At 43.1% G+C, this 16586-nt stretch overlaps 1 protein-coding gene across 3 annotated transcripts in view; it reads left to right on the plus strand.

The window, feature by feature from the left end:
* Nucleotides 1-289: 289 nt before the first annotated feature.
* Nucleotides 290-16586, plus strand: part of PHACTR2 (phosphatase and actin regulator 2) — a gene marked incomplete at its 3' end in the record, with an annotated part of 108064 nt that continues 91767 nt past the window's right edge. For all 3 annotated transcript variants that reach the window (XM_080941642.1, XM_080941643.1, XM_080941644.1), the window contains exon 1: nt 290-445. In XM_080941642.1, the coding sequence (XP_080797768.1) occupies nt 400-445 (46 nt within the window). In that variant the 5' untranslated portion in view covers nt 290-399. The remainder of the gene's footprint in view (nt 446-16586) is intronic.

A 16586-nucleotide genomic window follows, 5' to 3' on the forward strand; every position in this document is an offset into this window, starting at 1 on the left:
TCTGATAGCCCTTCTGCCTTCCTGCCCCAGGGGGTGCGGGCACCCAGCCCCCCAACCCCCTGTGTGCAGCTGGACCAACACCCCTTACACATACCCCACACCCTCACCCCCCGGGGGGGCTCAGCTCTTTCCTTCCCCCCCTCCCTGTCGCCCTTGCCCCCCTCTTTTCTCCCGGTGACCCCTGACCCCAGCTAATCTGCATAGAGGAATGACAGGCATCCGTTGGGCCGGCTTGGCCGCTTCCAGGGCCCGGCGACCCGCGGGTGCGCGGGGAGAAGGTGCGGGGACTGGCGGGCGCGGGCGGAGATGAGCGCGCGGGAGGCCGGCGGCGAGCGGACGGGCGCGCGCAGGAGCGGAGCGGCCCGGTGAGGCGGAGGCGCGGTGGGGCGGTCACCCGCCATGGGCCAGACCTCGGTGTCCGCGCTGTCCCCGCAGCCCGGCAGCGGTGAGTCCCGGGCCAGGCCGGCGCCTGCAGAGCCCCGGTTCCAGGCGCAGGCCCCCAGCTCCGCGCGCGTGCCCCGGGCTTTGGTTGCTCTCCAGATAACTTGGGAGAGCCAGAAAGTTCCGAGAAACGCCATTTGCGCACGAGTCTGTTTTGAAAAAGGGCGAAACTTCGAGAGCAGGAGAAAACATTTCCCGCGGGCTCCCCCTCTTCCTTAGGCTTGGCTTTCGAACAGACTAGAACTGAATTCCTTCAAGCTTGTCAACTGATTTATGGTTTGTTATTCGGAGCAGAAGTGCGGCTTGGTTTCCCCCTTTCCTGGCAGGACGCTGAATATTTAATAACTACCCCCAAAATGTGTAATGGGTTCAGATGTACTTGTTTTGTTTATGTTACACACACAAGCCATAGTGTTTAGGAGAGCCTGTGTCTTGAGGGGTAAAGTTTGCTTTATGGAGACGCGTTGCAACATTTCTGAGCTACAGTACAGTACTGTGCTTCTTTTACAGTTTTCCTTAAAAAAAAAAAAAAAAAGGAAGGTACTCAGGAGGCTGGCATTGTCCCCATGTATAGGGCTAAACAATTGTTTGTCCACACATCATGTGATCAGATAAGGAAATAAAGCTTCAAAGTACGATTTTGAGATTCTTTTATCGATGATTCCAGAAACATGACCTCGTAGAGACCATGGGTGTTTGGAGCATTGAGTGGTCTGATGGGTTCTTAGGTTTTACAGACATCAACAGGATCTCACAGAAAGGAAATGACAAGGCACCAAGGAAGGTTTATAATGCAGTCCAGGATGTTTGAGTAGACAGAGCTCTCCAGTCTCACACCCCACTCACGGCCAGGTTTGTGCAAATGGCGAGGCTTCATTCCTCGGAATATCACAAGCATTGCTCAGGCTTAGGTGAATGCCCCCAAAGAATGACCCCTCTGCGAGGAGGAGAAAACCAAATTCAAGGAAGCTTATGTTCTCCCTTGCTAATAATGATGTGGTTGCATTACTCTGGACATCAAAAGACTTCTTGTTTATGGGTTCTGGGTGGGTTTTTGGGGGGGTGTTGATAGGGCATGCTGCTTAAGACTGTTTGGTCTATCATAATGAACTGTTTGTTCTTTCTACAACTGTTAGGTACAAAGGTGACTGGTTTTCTTCTGTCTCGGTCTCGTCGAAGGTAGTGTGATAGTTTTCAATCAAAGCAGGAGTTTTTTTTCTGTTTCCTCACAGGCAAAGACGGAATTAAGTCATTATTCCAGTGCAGCCAGGGTTTGGGAAATACCGTCCTGATTTTTAGTTCATTTGTCACAAAGCATTAGCAGAGTAAATTGTGAAGAAGTAAAATTTGCCTTTCCACAAATCAAGGAATAATATGTAAGTAAAGCATAAGGAAATTTGAGTTAACACCTATGATGTGAGCAATGGTGTGGAGAGAGCAGGTAATCTGTTTAAATCATGTGTGTGTGTGTGTGTGTGTGTGTGTGTGTATGTGTGCGTAGGTATATATGTATATGTGTGTGTATGTATATATGTATATATGTGTGTATGTATATATGTATATATGTGTGTGTGTATATATATGTGTGTGTATGTATATATGTATATGTGTGTATGTATATATGTATATATATATGTGTGTGTCTGTGTATGTATATATGTATATATGTGTGTGTATGTATATGTGTGTATGTATATATGTATATATGTGTGTGTATGTATATGTGTGTATGTATATATGTATATGTGTGTATGTATATATGTATATATATGTATGTCTGTGTATGTATATATGTATATATATGTATGTCTGTGTATGTATATATGTATATATGTGTATGTACATATGTATATACACACACATATATACACACACACATATACACACACACATACACACACACACACACACACACACACACTTGGTCATGACAGATATTTTAGGAAACTCTCTAAGAAAGCACATTATAATTAAATTGCAGGTTCTTGGTTTAGAGTCACACGGTTTTGTGTAACTGAAATGACTAACCCATAGTTCATGAATGGAGCCGGTTTTTTTTGGTCGTGATGTGTCAGTTAAGGAAGGGTTGTGGTTGTGGTGTGAAAATGAAGTGGTTCCTTGTGGTCTCCACTTGGGAATCTCTGTTATAGGTACTCAATTTCCCAATGGTTTCCCTGGTACATTCTAAATGGCCCAGAACAGAACAACAACAAAACAGAGCAAGGCGTCTTCCTTTTTACACAGATGTCTTTGCTGGCTTTTCAAATGAGGTTTGATCTCGGTCGTGGGGGGGGGGAATCTGGAGTGGACACTAGAGATTGCAGTAGTTAGATGGATTCTTATCACAAATGTTAGAGAGGCAAGATCTAGAGGATTCTGAGGAATCTGTAGCACAAGGTTTTGAAGTTCGTATTTATCACCTGTAAGAATCTACATTGTCACCAGAAATCAGTTTGCCCCTCCCTCTTTTTGACTTCAGACTTTCCTGAGACTCTCAGTTCTGGGCTACATCTAGTTTTCAGGGATTCAGAGGCTTATTAATAGCTATGTCTGACATCAGGGAATTATAAAAATAGTCTTATTGACGTATAGTTCACGAGCCATAACGTTTTCCCACTGAAAGTATATAGTTTATTGTTTTTAGTATTTTTGGCTTGTGTGACCATCAATTCTCATCCACTGACTCTTCCCTGCTAATAAACACGAGTCGATTTTATTTCTATAGATTTGTTTCTCTGGAATGTATCGGGTGAATTGAAGCATAGCGTGCATACGAGCATGGGTGGGTGTGTGCATGCGTGTGCTTGTGCAATGACTGGCTTCTTGGAGTTGGTGTAATGTTTGCAAGGGTCAACTGAGTTGTAGCATGTGTCCACATTTCATTCTAGCTTGTTGTTACATGTCACATTATTCTTTCATCATGAGTATCTTTACTTATCTGGCGGCTGTGAATAACGAAGCTCGAACTCCATGTAAAAGTTGGTGGAGGTATGTTTTTATTTCTCTTGAATCTATAACTGCAAGGAGTTGCTGGGTCATTAACCTTTGAAAGAGCTCAGTTTTCCAGAGCAGCCCGTTGCACACATCCCTGTTAGCTGTGGATGAAATCCCAGTTTCTCCACCTCCTTTTCCAACACTTGGTGTTGTTGGTTTTTACATTAGCCATATTCATGGGTATCTCTACTTTTTAAAGGTCTGTATTATTTGAAAATATTTTCTTCTATTCCCTGGGGCTGCTGCTTCTAGTGAATGGTATAATTTGAAGCTTATGTTTTAAAAGTCTCGATGGTGCCCTATTAGCTTTTCTTTTGTTCTTGGTTTGTGGTGTCATGTCCAAAAAAAGACCATTGCCCAGTGAAAACCAAGAACATTTATGGCTTTATTTGCCTCTAGGGGTTCTATAGTTTTTACTCTTACCCTTAGGTCAGTGATAACTTCTGAGTTAATTTTTATATAAGGTGCAGTGTGGAGTGTCAGCTTCATTCCCTGGCTTCTGGATATCCAGTTGTCGCAATATTTGTCCAAAAGGTGATTCCTTCTCCATTGAACTGTTGTGGCTGGGGATATAGCTTAGTGATGAAACCCTTACCCAGCACATTTGAGACCCTGACTTCTACCCCAAGTACAGGAGGGAGAAAGACAGACAGACGGACAGACAGCGGAATGTTAATCTATCTTGGCACTGTAGTAGTAAATACGTTTACTGTCTAGTAAGGGTTTATGTCTGTTCTCAGTTCTATCCAGATGTCTGTTTTTTATGTCAGTAATACAGTGTCTGTATTACTGTAATTTTGTAGTAGAGTTTTGAGGCCTCTTTTGTCTATTCCATCTCGTGTTTGCTTATATGTCACAGTCAGCTTGTCACCTGTATGTATTAGTTGGGTTTTCTGACAAACATCATGCAGAACCTGTTTCTCAGGCTCAGTAACATTGCCATCTTAGGACGAATAATAATCTAGTCCATGAAAACGGCATCTTTTAATTTATTTAAATAATTTAAATTTGTCTTCTACTGTCTATAAGCAGGTTTGTGTGTGTGTCTGTCTGAGTGTGTGTGTGTGTGTGTGTGTGTGTGTGTGCACATGTGTGCATGCATACATGCATTAATGGAGGCCAAAGGACAACCTCGGTTCTTTAGGAGGTCTGTCAATCTTCTATTCTCTTTTGAGATAAGATATCTAACTAGCTCGTTGATTGCTAAGTCAACCAGCATAGTTAGCTGTTGAGGCCCCCAAATCCACCTGTCTCTGCCTCAGTGGTGCTTGGGTCCTACCACGCCTGTGCCCCCCACCGGGGGATTGAACACCAATCTTCACTCTTATTCCACACATTCTCTATTGACTTACTTGTTCCTCACGCCCCTCTTCCAGCAGTTCTGAAGGGATTTTTGTTCACATTCATTTCTTTTGTTGTTGTTGTTGTTAAATTAACCTTATAATTTTTTTTGTTTCATATACTGTTAAAATGTTTATTTTCACTTCATTCAAATGAGTTCCATTTTGGTATTTAAATATATAAAAATTTATTATACTGAACAAATATTGTCCTCCTAATGGGTTTTAATAGGCTCCTAATACTTTTCTGTATCTAAGCTCATACCATATATGAGATCCAGATCCAAGGTCATGAAAAGAGAGACATTTTACTCCTTTCTCTCCAGTTTGAATGATACTTTTCTTTCTAGTCCGATAAAGTCTCTCAAGTCCTGTATCAAATAGGAGTAACAGAAGTGAACATTCTCATCCTGTTACTAAGTCTGAGGCAGGGGAATGGCCTGGGCTTTTCATCTGTAGGTGAGATGGTGATACAGACTTTTCCAGTGTGCCTTGCTATCCCTTCTCTATGAGGGTCTTCATCATAACCATGTTGGGTTTTGTCAATGGCTTTTTCTTTCTCTTATTATGTTCATGTGGATTTTGTTGTTTTATTTTATTAATACAGTATGTGCCATTAAGTACGACATTAAACTAACCTTGCTTTCCTGGGATAAATCATTTGGGCATAGTATACCATCTTTTTTGTGTGGTGCTAAATTAGGTTTAGTAGTGCTTAATTGGGAACTGGATTTTTTTTTGTTTCTAAACAAAATTTGAACCAGGCATGCTTTCAATTAGGGTGGCTCCCTCACTCCGTGGCCTGGTGCCCACAGAGCAGAGTAGACTGAACACAGGAAGTATTTGCTGGGTATGGAAATGAATCAACAAATGATATTCTCAATGAACAGTTTGACAACTTTAAGCCAGTGGTTATATGAATGAAAGATAAATATGATGGGTTCTTTTATTCTTTTCTTTTTTAACGTCAAGAATTATGTTAGTCCACTGCTGTTGTGTGAAAGGCTGTGTCCTAATCTAATAACCATCTGTACTGCAGACCTGTGCTTAGAGGATTTCTGCTCCAGTCTTTAGGGTGGAAAGGTCAGGAGATGCCTCATCGCATCCTCAGGAGACAGGTGAAAGCAGACGGGACCATACTAGATGGTGCTAAGAGCTACTCCTACCTGAGTTCCTAGCTCCCCATGTTTGGTTGAGGTTCCTACTTTATCCATTCTTCATAAACCGGGAAGACTAGGAAGAAATAGGAAAAAAGTACGGAAACAAAAGGAGTTTGTTTCTTTAATGACAATAATGTGCACATGGTCAAACGTCGTGACCAGATGACTCAGTATACAAATGAGCTGAAGCTCCTTAGAGCTCCTCCACTCATTTCTGCCTCCTGCTTATAACCCGGCATGGACATTGATTTTTATTCTACACTTGGTTTTATGCCATTAAACAAGACTTACTACACTTGCTGCTAATTCCTTCAAAGTTTTCCTGTAGTACGACTTGGAAATATGTCCATACTAATTTCTTTAAGCCTGTAAACAAGTGTTATTTTAGTACGCAAACACATAAAATTCTCCACTGAAAGAACCCTGCATTTTTATATTATGCTCATACGTCTATATATTTTTCTGGGTTCTTTTTGCTTAAAAATACCATTGTGAACAATGTTGGACGGCCTTACCTTAACATTTTGAACAACACATACCAGTGAAATCTGTGCAGTAGAATCTCTTGGTCTATTTTGTCTACAAATGTGTGCATTTGTGTGTGTGTTTGTGTGTTTATTTTTGACAACCTGCAGAAAATTGCTCCATATACTGAGTAAGAAATAGAAGTTACTCTTTCAGAGTGGGGCAGCTTACAGGATTAATACACAGAACAGTAGCAGAAATTCAGTCCCCACTCAGTCTCTGCCTAGGTGCCCATGTTCAGTGATAACATTATACAACTGAACTCAACCACAGTGTTCTGCACAAAAATTCTCTGACAGTTTTCTAAATATCTGGGGATAGAGGGAATGCTTCAAATTTTGATGGCAAAGTTGGGCATTTGAAATTCTTTGTTCCTGAATTACCTGTCTTTTTAGTCTTTGGGTGTTTCTCTGGCTTTCTTCAAATTTGAGTATGAAGGTAATAGGTTAGCATTGTGTGCTTATTTGATTTTTTCCATGTTTTTATAAATATCTGTTAATGTCTGTTTGAACTGGAAGTTTAGTTTGAACTGGAACCACTTTAAGATTCATGGGGTCGGATTGGTTAATTTATTTCTTCCCTATGAATTTGCATTTCCTAGCAGAGAAAGTTCCATTGCTGTTTGATCTCTGTGGTTTATCCTGGCTTATGATGAAAAGATGTGGTCTTGCAAAAAGGATCTGAAAGCCTCTCTCACTCCTCCAACAACAACACAATTATAGACAAGTTTTATCACCAGCAAATTGAAAAAGGAATAATAGACCTAAAATAAATTGTATTATGTATAGAAAATTATGGTGATAAGAAAAAGGGAAACACTCAGAAAACAAAGGCCCCTGGGTTTGTTTGTTTGTTTGCTTGCTTTTTGAGACAGGGTTTCTCTAACCCTGGCTGTCCTTGAACTCACTCTGTAGGCCAGGCTAGACTTAAATTCACAAAGATCCACCTGCCTCTATCTCCTGAGTGGCTAGGATTAAAGAAGTGTGCCAGCAAATTCAGTGGAACATGCATTAAAAAAACAAACCCTGCATTTGAAATAATTATAGTCTCACTATGGGCCAAGACCTGTTCTCAACACTTAAATGCAGTTAGCTTACAGCATCTATAAGGGGTTACTAACTAGTATTGTGTCTCGTGTTATAGATGAAGAAAACAGAAACACAGAAATAAAGTAACTGGTCCATGATACAAGAAGACATAAGAGATCAATTTCCACCTGAAAGCTTAAGCAATAAGTGAAAGGGGGGACATTGATTACCTGCTGGATTGAGACAGGGTTTAAATGAATAATTTCCAGGGCAGGATTATCTTGTGGTAATTTAAACTAGTACATGCTATCAAGAGAGAGGTCTGAAACTATCTATTTAAAACCTTAAAAGGTGCCTGTACACAGAACTAACAGTCATAGAAGTATTTTTGCAAAGACATTAATTCATCACTAGAACAATCTATCAAAGCTCCACATTAAAAGTAACCTAGGAGTCAAATGCTAAAAGATTTATGGGACCAGTTGAGACACAAACTTGTTGTAGAAAAGCCAACTGGGGCTTAGAGAGAGGGCTCGATGGGTAAAAAAGTGTGTGCTACCCAAGTGTGAGGAGCTGAGTTTGAAGCAGAAACAGAACTTATGTGCAAGCCCAACCTATGGTGTGAACATGTCTTTCTTTGACCTGTACACTTGTGTTATGGCACACTACACCCATGCCTAGCCCATGAGTGTGCATGTGCAGATGTGTGCTCCTGAGGCTGTGTGTGCACACTGTCTGAGCTGAACATCCCAGGAAGTAAGGCATGTTGACCCAGAGCCTGTATTGAGGTTTCCCCATGAGCAGGACTCCCAGTTTGAAGTTGATACTCTTGTGTTGTCTTTTAGGTGGCCTTGTGTATCTAATGAAGAAGGCTGAGGTACGGCAGGCACTAATGTAACCATTTCCCCAGATTTAACTTCTTCTTTTTTTTTTTTTTTTAGGTTTTAGTTTTGGGGGCTGTTTGTTTCCTCCTAGACAGAGCATCACTATGTAGCCTTGGCTGTCCTGGAACCCTGTAGACCAGGCTAGCCCCCGAACACAGAGATCTGCCCGCCTCTAGTTCCTGAGTGCTGGGATTAAAGGCCTGTGCCACCCAGCCCCTGGCTTTTCTTCCTCACTTCTAAAGACAGAAAACAACCAGAAATGAGCTTACCACTTTCTCCACCCTGGTTCAGAGCTCGTCACATCTGGCTATGGGTGATGTCAAGTATTTATATTTTGAATTTATTTGATCTTCAGCAGCCTCAGAGCACAACACCCAACAGACAAGTCCAGATTTAACCTCTTCTTACCTGATGCAGTAAGAAAGGTGATGAACTTAAGTTGACGGTTCTGTGACTTAAGCCTTTTTAATTACAAGTGGGGGGGGGGGCGCGGATGTTACGTGCTTTCTTTCTTTGGAGTCCTTCAGTGCTGACTAACAGCTAACTGCTTGGCTTCTATTCTTAGTGAGGGAGAAAAAAAAAAGATTGATATTTACTGAAGACTCAACTGATGTAAAAGTGATATGGAGGTAAAAAATAGCCTTAAAAAAATAAACACACCCATTCCTCTTCCATCCCCCATCTGAAGCAGAGGGAACAAAAACAAAACAAAACAAAACAAAACAAAAACCAAATAACTCTGATCCAGTGGGAACATGCGTGCAAATAGTGTTACTTACCAAAAGGTTGCTCTGCCCGTTGTCTTTTATACTTATATACCTTTTTTCATTTATTTTCACTTCATGGGGTGGAATATTTTTTTCCCCTGTAATCCTTCTGGCAAGACTTAACACTACAGTCCTTAATCCTAGGGAAATTTGGGTTGCCAGAGAGAACTGAAGCGCTATTTTGCTAAGAGTATCCTGGAAAGCTTGCTGGCGTGTGCCTGGTTGCTGATCCTTGCAAGCTAGCTTGTTTTATAAGGTGGGTATTAGAAGGCAGACAAGAGTGGCTCTTTATCCAGTCCGAGGCTCCTGAACCAGTTGCTTGTAAGGTGTTATGCTGAGCTGTGGGGAAGAAACCTACACAGGCCTCACCTACAAGATGCTTAACGGACTATGGAGAAACACTGGAAGAGAGGTCATTGCGAGCGGACTGGATACAAAAATCAGGGTCAGGGCCAAAGCAGTATCTAATAGGAACAAGGGGTGAAGGAGTGGTTGTGCGGTTGACGTGGTCCAAATGGGAACCACTGAAGGCATCTTTTGTTTAACCAGAGAAATTGTTACAGTGTTGCTTTGGCTTGAGGTGTGTGCCTTTCTGTCTAGGTTTCACAGGGACAAACTGAAGGCAGGACAAACGGCAGGCAGGCAGGAGTAATCCAGGCGGGTGGGTGAGGTGCTTGATCCCTGGGGGTGGGAGGTTATCTGGAGAAGGGGGTAGGAGGATGTCACCAAGTGAAAGCCACTCCACAGTGAGGACGCTGTGCCTACTTGACAAGTTGGCTTGAATTCTTCATGGACGTCTCAAAGGTAGCGCACCTAAACAGAAGGCTTGATTTTTGGGCTCCATAGCAGGGCTTCCCTGGACTCCTTGTGTTTCATTGAGCCACACACCAAACATCTCCTGGTGTCAAACCTAGGGGTGGCGATCCTTCGGAGTCTCCATCTAAAACGCATCCCGGCCAGCAGTCTGCCTCTGCCGCCAGACTATAGCCCTGAAAACTGCAGCAGATCTCTCTTCCTCCTCATCATTTGCTGCTTGACAGATAAGTCGTTTCTTAAAGGCACACTTCATATTGCTGTCCATCTCGGAACTGCCGTGTTGTTCAGGACGAAATCCGGACTTCTCCTTCTGGTCCCCAAGGCTCCACACAACCCTGTCCCTTCTGTCTGACCTCTCTCGGCCTTGAAGTGGACTTCCCTTCTGGTGCCTTTACCTCTGCCCCCCTTTTTTTATAACCCCCCACGCCTGGTTAGGTCCACCCCATGGACCTTTGCAACCTCGGCTCCCACTGGAGACTCTCAACTCTGGCTCCGTAATTCAATACCTGCATTCCAGAATCTTCTCAGAGATCCTCCCTCCCTCCCTATTGCCTTCCAGACTAGCCCACACTGCTCACATCCGCAACCTCAGTTTCCAGTATGGCTCCCGACACTCAGATGGCCTTGCTTCTCTGCATTTCTTCCCCGTCTCCTTCTGTCAGAGTGGTAGCCCCCAAAGCAGAAGGACATTCTCTTACAGAGAAGTGTGTCTTGTCCTCAGCTCTCTCCCTGACACGAAAACTCCCTGTGGACAAAATGAGTAGCTTTGTGTTCCCGGAGCTGTAGGAACCGAGAAGACACCTAGGAAGCTGCCATGAAATTCAGAGTAATGTCTGTCCATGCTGCCCTGTGTTCCTCCAGCATCCCTACAGCACCCGGGCATTGATTCTTACTTGGTTGCTCATTCTCCCGACCTCCCAGTGTGGAAACTGGACATGTGGGTCCCCTTCCCTTCCTTCCCTTCGCCTCAAGTGGTATCCTTCCACTTCATCCTGCCTCATCTGTATCCCGGCACACTTGTGTGGACTTGTGATTAGCTTTAGAGCCCATATAACTTAAAGAAGTAACTAATCCAGCGGCAGCTGACTCCCGCTTGCTTCCTCTCTCCTTCATAGCTTTCGCTCCCCCTTGGCATTTGCTGTGTCCTGGACTCTCATACCATCCCAGTCTCCAATTAGGTCAGTCTCTTCTCCCTCGATTCGAACACATGGGGTTCTCTCTCCTCCATTTTGCTCTGGAGAGGTTTAGTAGTAGGCCTTTGTCTCCTCTGTCTGATTCTTTCAGATGGCTGGTTCCCATGCCAACCCCTGTACATCTTCTTCCTGGATCTGTTCCTTTGTTTTGACAAAACACACAGACAGCACCTGGAGGGAGGTTTAAAGGACCCATTTGGAGTGGGTTCTTGTATTAGAAAATGTCTTTCCTTTGGCTTCATGGTTGCTTGATTGCTTGGCTGGGACCTAAGGTAGCGAGACAAAACCTGCTGCGGCCAGCACAGACACCAGCCAACCCTCAAAAATCAGTCCTGGTCATCATTTTCCTCTTGTGCAGAAAGATTTTAGGTATTCTTTCTAGCATATAGTGTTTGAACTTATTTCAAAGGGCCTTCTTTCGGATGATTGTCACATGGAATCTCAACTTTGACCCTGCTGATTACAATGTCAATAAATACATATATAAATGAACAATGTATGAAAGTTCAAAAGTCTTACGTATAAGTAGACTAACTTAAGTGTCTGCTGTACTGACATTTTAAGAATGATTCTCTCTTAAACTCTGTGTAGGTTTATTGTAATTTCCCTGCGTTCTAAAGGGTGCCATTGCCCTTTCAGAGGCCCGATGCACGGTTGACATGCTAAACCCTGAGAGGTGACATTTCATAAACTCGCCCAAGCGTGAGCTCCTCTACCGTGCTCAGTAGAAACAAAGATTTCTTGTCTGCTCATTTTAAATCTGCTCCATCTAGGTCTCCTGGTGAAGGGTCTCAGTGTGAGATTTCAGTACCCTTCTGAAAACTTAAAGTGACCTACGATCTCTGGAAAACAGTTCTAGATAAAAGAGTCTGAAAGGTGGCTTCAAGTCAAACTTCTCTTCCATGATGGTGTCTGTCTCTCTTTACGTGAGGCAAAAGGGACAATGTCTTGTTCAGAGACTGCTATTCTTTTCTTGGCGTCCTGTGGAAACCGGTCATCATCAATCTGAACGATTTGGGAACAAGTCCTCCCACCTGCGGGGACAGGGATAATCTTATTGCCAGAAAACATTTTGTTGTTCTATACATTTTTGTTAACACTTACAAGTAGCCGAGTAATTGACTTCCCACAACTGAGTTGAATTAACTGTGTCACATGCAAAGGCAAGGTGGTTCCAACCCCTGATGAAAAGCCACAGGTACCAGCTGCTGCCAGCTCATGAGGAGGCCGGGGATGTCCTGTGAGCTGTTGCTATGTGCCAACTGCCCAAAGGGTACCACCCCAGGAATCAGGGAACAGGAGCAAACCAGGCGTTTAGTAAGGAAGGAGTAGGAGGGGTGTAAGGAAGATTTTTAGTAAAATCTCTAAGAGGCTGAGCTCTTTGCCCCGTTAGAAATGTGAGCATCGGTTTTTTTTTTTTTTTTTTTTTTTTTTTTTTTTGGGGGGGGGGGGGGACGCCAAGAAGAAACAATCATTTATTCAAAAAACAAAACAAAAAAAAAACCCCTCTTTTTATGTATTCCATTTTAGACAATGTTTGGCATTTTTCTCCCCCTCTCTTTCTGTGCTGCAGAAGTCTTTCCTTTGGGTTTGGTGCCTATTTAAGGTGCACTGCCCAGCATGAAGTAAATTCCAGTCAGTGTTAATCAGAGCTCTTAAAAGCTCTCTCTTAAGAATTTTTCGGCTTCCCTGGCTTCCCCACAGAAGGCCATTCCTGTAGTTCAAATTGTTCCAGGGTAGGAGGCAGAACTCTGTTTGGGACCTAGGTTTTGGTGTGACATAGTCTGGCAACAGCCCGATAGTTAGCAAGGTGAAGAGAATAGCCATGTTGCCTAGGTCAGGACGAATAGCTTCCAGGTTTTGTGCCTTTCAGACTTTCTTCTGTCCCCGTGAGGCTGACTTTTGCTGACCCGCCAGAGTGTTTGTGAGATGGTGAGAGCTAGGTGAGGATGGAAAGCTGGAATAAAAACCAGAACATGTTAACTGAGCCCAGGCCCTATATTCCTGCGGCTTCTAAGGCAGGATTGTATACATCTGTACGTGGCTAGTGTTCTGTTCCTTGGAAAATATTTGACTGCCAGAGGGTTTTTTTTTTTTTAAAGCAAACATGAAAAAAAAGCAAAAATCAAACATGAGATTTTTTTGAAAGCATTTAGAACTGTGTACTTTTAAAAACTGAGTCCCCTTCAGACAGACATCTAACCACAAAATGTCAGAATGCATGTATACCTCATTACACAAAGATGTTTTAGTGTATCAAACCATTTACAGTGTTCATAGAAGAAACCTTTTAAAAGCCCTTCTTGTCCCCTCTTTTAAGTGAGCTAAGGAAGAGGTGAGGTTGGAAACCGCGTGGCACTTTTGGTCTACCATCAGCATGTTAATAAATAGCCTTACATAGAATATCTGTATGTATAATAAGGCCTTGAAAAATACTGTAGCCACAGTGGCTTCAGTGACAGAAAATTAATTTCTCATAATTCAATTTCAAAGTCCAAGGTGTCAAGAGAATCAGTTGGTGCTGGGGCCTCCCTCTGTGCCCTCCTTCGGTCAGCCCTGTGTTCACAGTTCTGTCTAAGATGTCAGCCATGTTGGATGATCTTATTTTATCCCAATTTACAAGCCCTGTATTGAAGACCATCATGGTCTGAGGTACTGGGAGTTAGGGTGTCAGCAGGACAGTTCATTCAGCCCATGATGGTGCCCTAAGAGTCAGCACAGCTCAGATTCTTAGTCTGGCGCCACCAAGATACCAGGTCAACTGACTTAAACCTAGTTTCCTTGATTTCTTTAATATTTTTATTACATGTGTGTTCTTCGCGTGTGAGAGAGAGAGATGGAGAACACATATGCACACACACGGAACCCAAGTAGAACTCAGAGACAACTGGCAGGCATCAGCTTTCTTTTGCCAGCTTGCACTGAGGATCTCGGTGGGGATCGAACTCAGGTTGTCCCATTTGACTGTCAGTGCCTTAACCCACTGAGCCATCTCAGCAACTCAGTTCCCTCTGCTCCTTCACATGTACGTCTTTGTCCCTTCCAACCCCTCTGTATGACAGGCACTCTGTAGATATGAATTATGTGAAGAGGGTACGTTAAAGGTGACTTTCAGCCCTGGAAGTTAGCTAGTGTTGCTAGACAGCGTCACCTGGGAAATCAAGCTTAAGGTGTAAGGGATGAAATTTAGATGCTGGTATTTAAGGCCGTTGCATGTCAGCTGTGATTAGGTTAAGAGATTATGGCCCATATGTTTTGACTTGAAGATGAAACTGAGAAGTGCCCTCAAGAAAACCAAAACTATGCGGTGACATTCCAGTTTCCCACCCGAGAATGGTCAATAACCATAAATGTACCTCCTCGCCGATTTCCCATCTTCTTCAGGGTCCCCTAATGTGAAGACCTGAATTTAAAGCAAGCAGGTTTTTAAAAGTCATTCTGTGATTTTTACCCCCTCTGTATATCCTCATTGTCTTCAGCCTTTGTGATTTGCTGCAGAGTAGCTTCACAGAGATCTCCTAAAACTGAGAGAGCTAAAGAGATAGAAAGAGACAGAGAAAGAAAGAATGGGTATGCCAGAGAAAGATTTAAATACCTGCCCAAATAAAGACCAAATAAGAAGGTTTTTCCCATTAACTATGGCAGCCCCGTTGAATCACACTGGTCGTTCAGAGACACTGCACTTGTGGGTGACTCTGCTGGAAGTCTGGCCACACACTTCCTGTTCTCGGGTTTGTTTTCTAGTGGGGTGGTGGCAGGGATCAAACTCAGGGTCAAACACCCCGTCCCAGTACCACATCTACGGTCTCCGGCCCTCCACGTTGTGAAACACACGGTACGTTTTCCACAAAGGTGTTTAGTCTCTTCCTAAATTCACAGAGATGCTCAACCAAATCCTGTAGGTGTTCCATTTGTGCTGTGCCAGAAATGGAGATAGTGTTTGACAGCATGTTTAGCTCCAGCAGGTTGAAGATTCATTTAGTATAGAAACGCCCCACCACTACCACCACCACAGTGGGAAGGTTAGATACAACAGTGTTCTTCCTTCCTTTTGTAAAACCTTTCCAAAATCTCCTGACTTCACAAATGGCTAAAGTTTACTTATATTTTATGGTGTGTGTATGTATGTATGCGTGTATGTATGTGTATGTATTGTGTGTATGTATGTATGTGTGTATATGTGTGTGTATGTGTGTGTATGTATGTGTGTATGAGTATGTATGTATATATGTATATGTGTGTGTTTTATACATGTGGGTGTGCCCGTAGGCCAGAGAGCAACCTCAAGCATTAGTCTTTCTTTTTTGTTGCTTGCTCCTACATATGTGTAGTAGACTAGCTGGCCTGGGAGCTCCCAAGATTCTCCTGTGTCTGCCTCTCAGCGTCCATTGGAGCACTGAGATTACATATACCGGATACCATGTCCAGCTGTATGTGAGTACTGAGCATCCAAACTCAGGTCTTCGTGCTAAGAAGGCAGGTTTTTTACCACTGAGCCATTTTCCTTGCCCAAATGACTTAATTTTATAGGCATCTGTTAGACGGGGAATTTCCTAGAAGTAAATCAGACCTTTGGGTGGCTGAGAAGCAAAGCATTCCCCAGAACTCCATGTAGGATCCAGTTATCTTAGGCCCTGACTTGAGTCCCTGTAACTAGTGAGGGTGAGCATCAGAGTGCGGATGCACAGAAGTTCTTAGCCAAGCATCCGTGAAGTGTTCATTGCTGCTGGTTTAGTCTTTTTAAGGCTCTTCGAAGATTAGAATATGCTGAGTGCTCAGTCTGAGGAAGGTCACAGAACATTGGTGTTTTCCCAAGGAAGAACACTTTACTTGGCTCCAAGACTCTGTTTCAGATTCAAAACTTGGCTTCCCAAAGCTTGCAGATGAAGTCCTAGATATGGGAGAGGGGCCTGAAACCTTAATAGCTGCTTGTGAACATACACTGTTGGTACAAACTTAGGTTTGTTGCTGGGTACCAGTCCTGGGGACTGAGGGAAGAGTGCCTGAATCTTGTCAGATTGTAGAAATCAAAGGGTACAGAATTAACCAAATGCATTAATGATGGCTTCTTAGCCAGGCCATTCCTGTAATGGAGTTCTTTCAGTCTTATGTGGCTTTACATGTGGCTGTCAGGTATCTGAAGTTAATGGATTCACGAAGCGGTAAAAAAAAAACAAAACAAAAAAAAAAAAAAAAAACAAATTTCCCTATAGATTTTGACATTCAACTGTGTTTGGAAACAACAGCAAGATGCAACTTACTCATGGTTGGCAGCTGAGGCAACCATGTCTTGATAAAGTACAAGCTTTTCAGAAAAGCCAAAGCAAGGACAGCTTGTATCTGATTAGACAGTTCCTGACTGGGTTTTCAGCAGGGCTGACCAAGTGCTCCTCCGCTAAGGGGTGATCAACCAGTGTTTTGCTCAGAGTAACTTTTAT

The sequence above is a fragment of the Micromys minutus genome (genome assembly GCF_963924665.1).
Source record: "Micromys minutus genome assembly, chromosome: 30".
In the NCBI taxonomy this organism is placed as follows: domain Eukaryota; kingdom Metazoa; phylum Chordata; class Mammalia; order Rodentia; family Muridae; genus Micromys; species Micromys minutus.